Source organism: Geotrypetes seraphini, chromosome 3 (assembly GCF_902459505.1).
Source record: "Geotrypetes seraphini chromosome 3, aGeoSer1.1, whole genome shotgun sequence".
Taxonomy (NCBI): Eukaryota; Metazoa; Chordata; class Amphibia; order Gymnophiona; family Dermophiidae; genus Geotrypetes; species Geotrypetes seraphini.
This window is the reverse complement of record NC_047086.1, coordinates 373,855,395-373,867,607: the sequence shown is the minus strand read 5'-3', so window position 1 is coordinate 373,867,607 and position 12,213 is coordinate 373,855,395. Positions and strand designations below refer to the sequence as shown.

Below are 12,213 nucleotides of genomic sequence, written 5' to 3'. Positions count from 1 at the left end.
GGATAAAGCACAGTTACTTACCGTAACAGGTGTTATCCAGGGACATCAGGCAGCTATTCTCACAACCCACCCACCTCCCCTGGTTGGCTTCTCTGCTTGAAAGAGATTTGGGTGTACTGGTGGATACAACAATGAAGCCAATGGCGCAATGTGCAGCAGCCGCGAAGAAGGCAAACAGAATGTTGGGTATTATTAAAAATGGTATTACGACCAGAACAAAAGAAGTCATCCTGCCGTTGTATCGGGCAATGGTGCGCCCGCACCTGGAGTACTGTGTTCAGTATTGGTCACTGTACCTTAAGAAGGATATGGCAATACTTGAGAGGGTCCAGAGGAGAGCGACACGAATGATTAAGGGCATGGAAAACCTTTCATACACTGAAAGATTGGAGAGGCTGGAGCTCTTCTCCCTGGAAAAGCGGAGACTCAGAGGAGACATGATAGAGACCTACAAGATCACGAAGGGCATAGAGAAAGTAGAGAGAGATAGATTCTTCAAATTTTCAAAACATATAAGAACAAGAGGGCATTCGGAAAAATTGGAAGGGGATAGATTCAAAACAAATGCTAGGAAGTTTTTCTTTACTCAGCGGGTGGTGGACACCTGGAATGCGCTTCCAGAGGACGTAATAGGACAGAGTACGGTACTGGAGTTCAAGAAAGGATTGGACAATTTCTTGCTGAAGAAAGGGATAGAGGGGTATAGATAGGGGGCTACTGCGCAGGTCCTGGATCTGTTGGGCCGCCGCGTGATCGGACTGCTGGGCACGATGGACCTCGGGTCTGACTCAGTGGAGGCATTGCTTATGTTCTTATGTTCTATCTGAACTGAGGAGATGCGCCCTGCACTGGGCGGGAAGGCACTTGCGCATGCGTGGTGCGGGCAACTCTAAACTTCGAGTTTCTTCAAGCAAGTCTGCTTGTGAGGCGTCCGCATCTAGGCTCCGTCGGTGATGTCATCCATATGTGAGAATAGCTGCCTGCTGTCCCTGATTAATACCTGTTTCGGTAAGTAACTGTGCTATTCTTAGTCTTGCTGGATTTAATGGAGGCATATCTTCACATTCCTGTTTTTCCAGATCACAGAATATATCTGAGATTCCATGTTTTCCAGAGGCACTTCCAGTTTGTTTTGCTGCATTTCGCATTGGCCATGGTCCCATGCACCTTTGCCAAAGTAATGGTGGTGGTAGCGGCTCACCTTCACAGGGTGGGTATACAGGTTCACCCATACCTGGATGATTGACTAATCAGAGCCCCCTCGAGACAGGAAGGCATGCACACAGTGGATCTCCTCCAGGGATTCGGGGGTGGGGTGGGGATGGGGGTGGGGAGGATAGTCAGTTTCAGGAAGAGTCAATTGCAACAGACTTAGAATATGTGGGAATTTGCTTCGACGCAGTAAGAATCTGTCTGTCTTCTTGAGCAGCGCAAACAGAGCTCAGGAAGCAGATCACAGAGCTCTTGGCATTGCTGAGCCCTATGGCTTGGCATTACCTTTAGGTACTGGACTTTATGGCGGCCACCCTGGAGGGTGTTTCCTTGGGTAAAGGTGCATATGTGTCCTATCCAGGATTCCCTTCTCTCCAGGTGGTCTCCTCAATGACACTCTCTACAGAGTCATGGTGGGCAAGGAACAGCTTACTTTGTTGGCTCCAGGGGGGATTCCTTGTCGAAGGGCATACCCTTCAGAATCACCTCATGGGTGATACTCATGAGCAATGCCAGCCTGTGCGGCTGGGGGACCCACTGCTGTGGTTGCCCACTCCAGAGCAAGTGGATGCCATCGGAAGGCAAGTGGTCCATAAATAGTCTGGAACTGAGAGCCATTCATTTGGCATTGAAAGCACTAGAGTCTTTCCTAACAGGAGAAGCAATCAGAGTATTCTCTGAGAATGCCGCTGCAGTAGCTTATGTGATCAGACAGGCACCAGAAGCGTCCCATTGTTACTCAAGGTATAGATATTCAAGTTGGTGGAAGCTCACAGGCACGTGGTGGGAGTAGAGAACATTCAAACTGACTTCTTAAGCAGGCAGACTCTGGATCCAGGGAGTGGTCCCTATTCCAGGGAATGTTAAGCCTCATTGTCCTGAACTAGGGAAGACCAGAAATGGATCTCATGGCCTCAGCTAAGATTGCAAAAGCAGATCGCTTCTACAGTTGAAGAGCTGAACTAGGATGCACAGGGCTGGATGCCCTTGTTTCAGTCCTGGTCTACAGAGAAGCTACTCTGTTTCCACTGTGGGCTATGGTAGACTGGATCATCTGCAGATCCACCAGGGTCTAGTAGTAGTGGTAGCTTCGGACTGGCCTCATTGGTATGCAACTCATTAGCCTCATTGGTGCAACTCTAAAAAGACAGGTGTCTCAAGCTGTTGGTTCATCCGGGTCTCCATAGTCAGGGCCTAGTTCCCATGGAGAATCCAGAGTGCTTTGGACTTACGGCATGGCTGTTGAGTGCACTGTACTGTTCCTTCTGATTTTTGCAGCCCAAAGGCTTGATCTGGCATTTCTTAGTTCCCTGACTCGTAAGGGTTACTTGTCATTGCGACTCTGCTTAGAGTAAAGAAGCCTTCGACATTTGCTGCTTACACCAAAACCTGGAATGTTTTCTATCTCTGGTGTGCCAAGGTGTAGAACTTTTTCAGGCACCAATTCTGATGATCCTGGCAATTTTGCAAGCCAAACTTGAAAAAGGCCTAATGGTCGCATCTCTCAAAGTACAGGTGGCAGGCCTCTCGTGCTTTCGAGCTCAAGGAGATAAGCAGTCACGTCTCATCCAGGTATCACTCAGTTCTTGAGGGGGTGGTCAGATTGCATCCTCCATGGTGTCGGCCTTTCCCATCAAGGGACCTTAATGTCATTTTGAAGGCCCTTTCTCAGGCTCTATACGAGCTTCTGGAAAATGCTTCCCTTTTGCTCCTTATGATCAAGATGGTATTTCTGGTGGCCATTGTCTTAGCAAGGCAAATCTCAGATTTATATGCTCACTCCTGCTTCAATTAATAGCCAGATCGAGAAGGATGGCGAATGTTACGCTGATCTTCAAAAAAGGTTTGAGGGGAGATCCGGGAAACTACAGACCGGTGAGTCAGACCTCGGTACTGGGAAAGATGGTAGAGGCGCTGATAATGGACAGAATCTGATGAGGACCAGTCAGCATGGCTTCAGCAAAGGACGATCTTGCTTGATGAACTTGCTGCGCTTCTTTGAGGGGGTAAACAGGCAGATAGACAAGTGTGACCCGGTCCACATTGTATATCTGGATTTTCAGAAGATGTTCGACAAGGTTCTGCATGAACGACTACTTCGAAAAATTGAGAGCCATGGAATAGAGGGTGAAATATTCACGTGGATTAAAAACTGGCTAACAGATAGGAAACAGAGAGTGGGGATAAATGGACAATGCTCAAACTGGAAGAAAGTCACCAATAGGGTGCCGGAGGGCTTGGTGCTTGGACCCATGCTCTTCAACATATTCACAAATGATCTGGAAATGGGTACGGCGAGTGAGGTGATTAAATTTGCAGACGATACGAAGTTATTCAGAGTAGTGAAGATGCAGGGGGATTGTGAAGATCTGCAAAGCGATATAACCATACTCGAGAAATGGACAGCGACATGGCAAATGAGGTTCAACGTGGATAAGTGTGAGGTAATGCATGTCGGTATCAAAAATCCCATACACGAATACAAGATGTCCAGGGCGGTACTTGGAGAGACTCCGCAGGAAAGAGACCTGGGAGTACTGGTCAACTAGTCAATGAAGCCGTGTGCGCAATGTGTGGTGGCGGCGGCAAAAAGGGCAAACAGAATGCTAGGAATGATTAAGAAGGGGATCACAAACAGATCGGAGAAGGTTATCATGCCGCTGTATCGGGCAATGGTACACCCTCACCTGGAATACTGCGTCCAGCACTGGTCGCCGTACATGAAGAAGGACACGGTACTACTCAACAGGGTCCAGAGAATAGTGACTAAAATGGTTAAGGGGTTGGAGGAGTTGCCGTACAGTGAGTGATTAGGGAAGCTTGGCCTGTTCTCCCTTGAAAAGAGGAGATTGAGAGGAGAATGATCGAAATATTCAAGATATTGAAGGGAATAGACTTAGTACATAAAGACAGGTTGTACACCCTCTCCAAGGTAGAGAGAATGAGAGGGCACTCTCTGAAGTTGAAAGGGGATAGATTCCGTACAAACATAAGGAAGTTCTTCTTCACCCAGAGTGGTAGAGAACTGGAATGCTCTTCCAGAGTCTGTTGTAAGGGAAAACACTCTCCAGGGATTCAAGACAAGGTTAGACAAGTTCCTGCTGAACCAGAATGAATGCAGGTAGGGCTGGTCTTGGTTAGGGCTCAGGTCTTTGACCTGGTGGCTGCCACGTGAGCAGACTGCTGAGCACGATGGACCACTGGTCTGACCCAGCAGTGGCAATTCTTATGTTCCTCCAAAGAACCTTTCCTCAGGTTTACAGAGTCCAGTGTTTCTCTTCAAACAGTACCTTCTTTTCTTCCAAAGGTGGTCTCAGCTTTTCGCGTCAATCAAGAGATTTGTTTGCCCGCTTAGATTTGTTTGTCCGCTTTTTACCCTACAAGTTTGGCTAAACAGAACAGCATTATGCAGAGGTTGGATATGCAAAGAGTTCTACTTCACTACCTGTAGAGGACCAATGATATCTGGAGACAATTTAAAATGGCATCGAGGACAGATACGAGATGTGGATCTCTCCCTTAACATCGTTCTGCCTGCCCTTTTCCCCTTACCAGAGAATTTTTTACCTGGGTGAAGTTTCTTCGGCGAGTTGTTGCTGATTGTGTGTCGACATGGGAAAAAGGAAGGGAGCTGCCCGATCAATTCCTCCGGTGCCTGGGAGCTCCAAAAATTTAATCCAGACAATGATAGATGGAAAGACTCCGCAGCAAGTGAAGAAAACACTTCCGACTATGGGAGGCATGCCGAATTCAGCGGCAATCCTTAGTTCAGATCGGGTTTCCCTTACCTGATCCAGGGGCAGGCTCCTCTCCAACCCAGAAGAGAGAGCCCCATAGAGAGCAAGGTAGTGAAGTTTGCCCAAGGAGACTGGCAAATACTAAGCCCTGGAGGAGCATTTAGTGGAGAGTTGGAAAGAGAAGAGGAACCCACTGGAGCCCTGACATCGACCCCCACCGTGGAGCCAGGAGAGGTTTCATCTTCCATTGGTAGAAGTGATCAATATGGATGAACTTTGGAGAGCTATTGAAGTTATGGACTCCAACCTCAGAAAGGCAGTGACTATGGTAAGAACTGATTGTGCTTCTTTCAGCTTCCAGGTAAATATCCATAGTGAAATTTTATAAAAACAAAGTGAGAGCTTAAAAAGACATGAAGAACAAATTAATCAAATTAAAATCTTGGTAATTTTCTTTCTGTTATTTTCTGAATGCCGCTGGCTTGACAAGTAGTGTTTATGTTACTTTCTGTTATAAGACATAGGATTCTGTATGGCCCGCCCTGTGTAGACTTCCAATTCACTTGTTTTCTGCCTCAGACATTGCTGGTGTCCGTCAAGGGACAACTTCTCCTGTCATTTGGATGAGTTAAAAAAAACCAAACCCAACAACACTACAGGAGTATGCATAATACTATTTGTCTTAACCTTTGGGGTTTTTATACTACAGTACTAGTTGCATATAGATTGGTTCCCGGATATTCTTAAGTTCAAGTTAGTTATTGCTCTTTTTTGTCATAAGTTACAGAGCAAAACAGAAATGTAGTTTGTGTCCTGGAAAGTTCCCTGTGCCCTTCCTTCTGTTTCAGTGGAGTTTGATTGCTTTAGTACTAACTGAAGAGGGAGCTATTCTCCACTGGTGAAGGGGAGCAGTTGAAAGATATTAGTGACACCTTTTTGCAGGTGTTACTAGAGGAGAACAGCTTCAGTACAGAATGCTATTCAAAAAGACTATACAACCTTCACATCCCCCCCTCGCATCCTCCCCCCTCTACACAAACTACCGCTGACCTCCTACCCCTTCACTAATATCTCCCCTATGACCCTATCAAGTAACCAACCCTAAACTTCTTCTTCCCTTCTAGTAATCCTCAATTCTCCCCCTTCCTCAATTTTCTCCCCTTCGCCTCAACTAGTTAACGCCCCCAAAACTGTAACTCCCCTGCATCAACTGTGTAAGTGTCCTCTGCATCTACTGTGTAAGCGCCCCCTAAATTCTAACTTCCTGGAAATGTCCAGCTGTCTTATACTGTAATTTGTAACTTCCTGGAAATGTCCAGCTATATTATACTGTGATCCGCTTAGAACTGCAAGGTACAGGCAGAATAGAAGTCACCAATGTAATGTAATGTGATGTAATATAACAGAAAGAACATTGCAGAGATAAGAACCTAATCTTTCATTCTTCAATTTGTAATATATCTATAGCCCAAACCCACTAAGGGAAGAATGCGCATCCATTGTTTGGAGAACGTTGACAAAGCCCTCCAGTTCCTGAAAGAGCAGCGGGTACACTTAGAGAACATGGGGTCCCATGATATTGTGGATGGGAATCACAGGCTAACACTGGGTCTAATCTGGACGATCATTCTGAGGTTCCAGGTAAGTCCAAGAAGTTAAATTGTTTTGTTAAAATGCCTTGTTCTAAGAAGCTAATGGAGGAGGAGCAGACATGAGTGCCATAGCAGCTCTAGATTTTGAACAGTTACCTCTCTCTCTGTAACTTTGAATACCTGAGAAGCTTTGAAAATTGAAATTTCATATAGAGTTCTGGGAATAATATTAGACTCATAAGAACATAAGAATAGCATTATGGTAAGACCAATGGTCCATCATGCCCAGTGGCCAATCCAGGTCACTAATACCTGGCCAAAACCCAAGGAGTAGCAATATTCCACGCTACCAATCCAGGGCAAGCAGTGGCTTCAATAAAGTACTATGGACTTTTCCTCCAGGAAATTGTCCAAACATTTCTTAAAACCAGCTACATTATCTGCTCATACCACAATGGTAGGAGGTTTGCACCAAAAGACGTATGAGGAGAGATTGGAAGCCCTGGATATGTATACCCTAGAACAGGGGTGCCCACACTTTTTTGACTCGCGAGCTACTTTTAAAATAACCAAGTCAAAATGATCTACCAACAATAAAATTAAAAAAAAAAACACAACGCACACTGTACGCATAGAATTGTTAATTATCATTCCTATTCCGGGGTTTTTTCAAAGAGGTCAAAGCAGATGACTCTATGCTCTGTCACCTCAGTAACAACCATACAAAAATAGACAAATACCCACCCCCTCCCTTTTTACTAAACCACAATAGCAGTTTTTAGCGCAGGGAGCTGCGCTGAATGCCCAGCGCTGCTCTCGACGCTCATAGGCTCCCTGCGCTAAAAACTACTATTGCGGTCTAGTACAAGGGGACCATATTGTAAAATATAGACAGCAGATATAAATTCAGACACATTTTGATCACTAAATTTAAAATAAAATCATTTTTCCTACCTTGTCTGGTGATTTCATGAGTCTCTGGTTGCACTTTCTTCTTCTGACTGTGCATCCAATCTTTCTTTCAGCCTGTATGCTTCCTCTCCTCCACACCTCATTCCCTCCCCCAACTTTTTCTTTCTCTCTCCCTGACCTTTCTTTCTTTCTCTCTTCATGCCCCCTTTCTTTTTTTCTGTTTCTCTTCTTTCCTTCTGTTTCCCTGCCTGCCCCCTTTCTTTCTTTCTCCCTGCCCTTCCCCAAGCCACTGCCATCAGGGAACAGGACCCAAATGCCACCAATAGATAACGCCGACGCCACCCCATGCTCTCTCTGCTTCGGGCCGATCAATCTTCCTCTCCCTGACGTCAATTCTGCCGTCGGAGAGGAAGATCCCCCCAGCCAGGCAGCGATTGGCTGGCCCGAACTTCCTCTCCGACGGCAGAATTGACGTCGGGGAGAGGAAGATTGATCGGCCCGATAGATCGCCAAGGCAAAGTGAGTCCTGGATGATTGACTCACTTTGCCTTGGCGAGCTACCGGTCGATTGCGATCGACCTATTGGGCACCCCTGCCCTAGAAGAAAGGAGGGACAGGAGAGATACAATTCAGACATTCAAATACTTGAAAGGGTATTAACTTAGAACAAAATATTTTCCAGAGAAAGGAAAATGGTAAAACCGGAGGACATAATATGAGGTTGAGGGATGGTAGACTCAAGAGTAATGTTAGGAAATTTTTCTTTATGGAGAGAATGGTTGATGCCTGGAATGCACTCCCGAGGGAAGTGGTGGAGAGGAAAGCTGTGATAGAGTTCAAAAAAGCGTGGGATGAACACAGAGGATCTCTAATCAGAAAATAATGCTAAATAATGCCAGTACTGGGCAGACTTGCACGGTCTGTGTCACGTATATGGCAATTCAGTTGAGGATAGGCTGGGATGGTTTAGATGAGCTGGAGTGAGCTTTGACGGAGACTCCAGTAGATGCACAATACCGGGCAGAGCTTTGGGTTTCTGACCCAGAAATATCTAAGAAAAAGAAAAGTTTAAATTAAATCATTAAATTATTTAGTGTATGTTTGGGCAGACCAAATGGACCATTCATGTCTTTATCTGCTGTCATTTACTATGTTACTATCAGCCTCTTTTACAAAGCCGCACTAACGACCCCGAAGCCCACAGAGATTTAAAGGGCTTCTGGGCTGTTGCTGCACAGCTTTGTAAAAAAGGCAGTATGATTTTTTTCAGGCAGACTTCCATGGCTGACAGATCCTAGACCCAGGAGCAAGGTTCCTCTCTCAGGAGGCGTTCTGTCTGATTGTAGAGCGCTGGAGTTAGCCCCAGATGGACTTGTTGGCAGGGAACTCTAAGGCCAGGCGCTTTTTCAGTCGACGAACGGTGAGGAAGTTAGGGCCGGATGCCTTGGTTCGGCTCTGGCCGGCTCACGAGCTCCTGTATGATGCTTCCTCCGTGACCTCTGGTCGGTCGGGTCCTCCGCTAGATGTGCTAAGAATCACATGGAGCCTGAGAGGGCTCCCTTTTTGGAGGTTCTGGTTTTTCTTCAGGTGGGCCTAGAAACAGGTTTAGCAGTGGCTTCCGTTAGAGTTCAGGTTTCAGGCCTTTCATATTTTAGAGTGCACAGAGGCACTTGCTGCTCATCTAGCTGTGTCCAGATTTCTGAGAGGGGCACTTTGTTTGCAACCTTCCTTGCGTTGTCTTTTCCTTTTGTGAAAGCTTATCATCCTGCAGGGCCTTGGAAAGACCCTATTTGAACCATTGAAGGATGCTTGTCTTCTGGATTAGACAGTCAAGACTGTCTTTCTGGTCACCATTGTCTCAGCATGACCACAGTGATTCGATGATTCAGGCTCTTTCATGCAGGGCGTCCTTTATCTGTATTACAGACGCGGGAGTTTTCTCCATACTGTACCTTCCTTCCTTTCTATCAAAGGTGGTTTCTGCCTTCCATATCATCCAGGAAGTTCGTTTGTCTGCTTTTCCTTCCACAGGCTCAGAGTGAAAGGATCAGATCTTGCGCAAATTGGCTGTCAGGAGAGTCTTGCTCCACTGTTTGGACTAATGATTTCCGACTGTCTGATCGTTTATTTGTTCTGACTGCTGCGCCTTGCTGTGGTCGACTGGCGGCCAAGGCTTCGATCGTTCAATGGATTTGAATGTCCATTTCCGCATCTTACATCGCCTGTGGCAAGTTGCTGGCGATTTCATTTAACGCTCGACTGGAAGTATGTTTGTGTCGTGGACGGAGTCTCATGCGATTCATCCTGATGAACTTTGCAGGGCAGCTACTTAGTTCTCTCTTCATGCTGTTACCTGGTCTTACCGAATGGATGTGGCAGTTTGTTCTGATGCTGCTTTCTGGGACCTTGGTGTTGAGAGCAGGCTCATCGTTCCCTCTCTAGATGTTACCGTTGCGTTGGTACGTCACCTAGCGTATGGAATCCGGAAGGAACGTAACGGAATAGAAGATTAGGTTTATACTTTTGATAACCTTCTTTCTGTTGGTCCCTGTAGGATTCCATACAACCTGCCCTCTCTGTGTACACTCATTTGTTTGGAATAGCCTTCTTTCTTCCGTGATGATTCTCCTTACAGGTTTGAATGCTTTCCAGCCAGTTGACAGATCCTGTGGGGAGTCTTTTGTGAGTATGCGCATTACCGAATGCTTTTCTTTGGGTGCTTGTTGAACACAACATGTTAGTTCTACGTTGTTCTTATGTTTGTCTGAGTTGCCTTTGCGCCTGTTTATTACTTGTTCATCTTTTGCAGAGCAGTTCAGTTCAAGAATTGTTTGTTGCTGGGGATTTTCCCCTGTATCCCCCTTGTCTTTGATTTGTTTAGTTATGTGGCTTGGCTTTGGGACTTAACTGGATATGTTTGCTAGCTCTCAGGCTAAGGGGGTGGAGCTGATGTTCAGAAAAGTGTTAGATTTCTGCAAGTCCCGGATTGCAGGTTAAGAACATAAGAATTGCTCCTTCTGGGTCAGACCAGTGGTCCATCGTGCCCAGCAGTCTACTCACACGGCAGCCCTTAAATCATAGACTAGTGCCCTATTTGAGTCTAGCCTTATCTGTGTACGTTATGGTTCAGCAGGAACTTATCTAACCTTTTCTTGAATCCCTGGAGGGTGCTTTTCCCTATAATAACCTCCGGAAGAGCATTCCAGATTTCTACCAGTCTCTGGGTGAAGAACTTCCTTACGTTTGTTCGGAATCTATCCCCTTTTAACTTTAGAGAGTGCCTTCTCGTTCTCTCCACCTTGGAGAGGGTGAACAATCTCTCTTTCTCTGCTAAGTCAATTCCCTTCAATATCTTGAATGTCTCGATCATATCCCTTCTCAGTCTCCTCTTTTCAAGGAAGAAGAGGCTCAGTTTCTCTAGCATCTCATTGTATGGCAACTTCTCCTGTCCTTTAACCATTTTTGTCGCTCTTCTCTGGACCCTTTCAAGTAGTACTATGTCATTTTTCATGTACGGCAACCAGTGTTGGACGCAGTATTCCAGGTGGGGGCGCACCATGGCCCGGTACAGCGGCATGATAACCTTCTCTGATCTGTTTGTGATCCCCTTCTTAATCATTCCTAGCATTCTGTTCACTCTTTTTGCTGCTGCAGCACATTGCACAGACAGCTTCATTGATTTGCCTACAAGTATTCCCAAGTCTCTTTTCTGGGGGGCTCTCTCCGAGTACAGCACCAGACATCCTGTATTCGTGCATATGATATTTGTTACCGACATGCATCACCTAGCACTTATCCAAGTTGAACCTTATTTGCCATTTCGCGGCCCATTCCTCTGGTGCATTTATGTCTCGTTGTAGGTCTTCGCAATCCTTCTGTGTCCTCACTACTCTGAATAACTTTGTATCATCCACAAATTTAATCACCTCACTCATACCAATTTCCAGGTCGTTTATAAATATGTTGAAGAGCATGGGCCCGAGCACTGAACCCTGTGGCACTCCACTCGTGACGCTCTTCCAGTCCCGAGTATTATCCATTCACCCCCACTTTCTGTTTCCTATCTGCCATCCAGTTTTTAATCCACATGAGTATATCACCCTCGATTCCATGGCTTGTAATTTTTCGAAGTAGACATTCATGTGAAACCTTGTCAAACACCTTCTGACAATCTGGATATACAATGTCGAACTAATACGGCTTTGGCGGTATATAAGAATAAAATTATTATTATTATTAAATACATCTAAAACCCCGTTCGATTATCGGCACTTGGACTACTAGTCTTTTAGATCGTCCAAGTGCCGATTTAGGCCAGTTTTTAGATGTTTTTCTGTTTAGATTATGAGCCCCCTGGCATTTGGAATCCTATAGGGACTAACAGAAAGAAGACTATGGAAGATATAAACCTAATTGTCCATTATATAACCACTGGATTGATGGAGAAGGAAGAAGACGAAAGGAGAAATGAGACACCTAGACTTGACTTTATGGGTTTCTTAGAAAACTCTGTGATTATATCTGCTAGATTAACCATAGTGGCTTTTGCCTTAGAATCTAAGAGAAATTAGATCCTGAGACTGTATTTTCATTATAAGGGGAGTAAATTTTGTGGTTCAAATGTGCTGTTTTTTCCAGATTTATCCAGAGTGATACCGATTAGGCGTAAGACCTCTTTGGCTCTACGCCAGAAAGTGTTATCACTGGGTCTTACTTATTTCCTTTAATTAACTTGTAAATGTATTGTTAAATATCAGTCA

At 45.4% G+C, this 12,213-nt stretch overlaps 1 protein-coding gene across 3 annotated transcripts in view; it reads left to right on the top strand.

Annotated features, from left to right (window-relative positions):
• The window catches only part of SPTBN1 (spectrin beta, non-erythrocytic 1), a 569,130-nt gene that overhangs the window by 254,425 nt on the left and 302,492 nt on the right, over positions 1–12,213 (top strand). For all 3 annotated transcript variants that reach the window (XM_033938993.1, XM_033938994.1, XM_033938992.1), the window contains one exon: positions 6,417–6,590. In XM_033938993.1, coding sequence (XP_033794884.1) covers positions 6,417–6,590 — 174 coding nt within the window. The remainder of the gene's footprint in view (positions 1–6,416; positions 6,591–12,213) is intronic.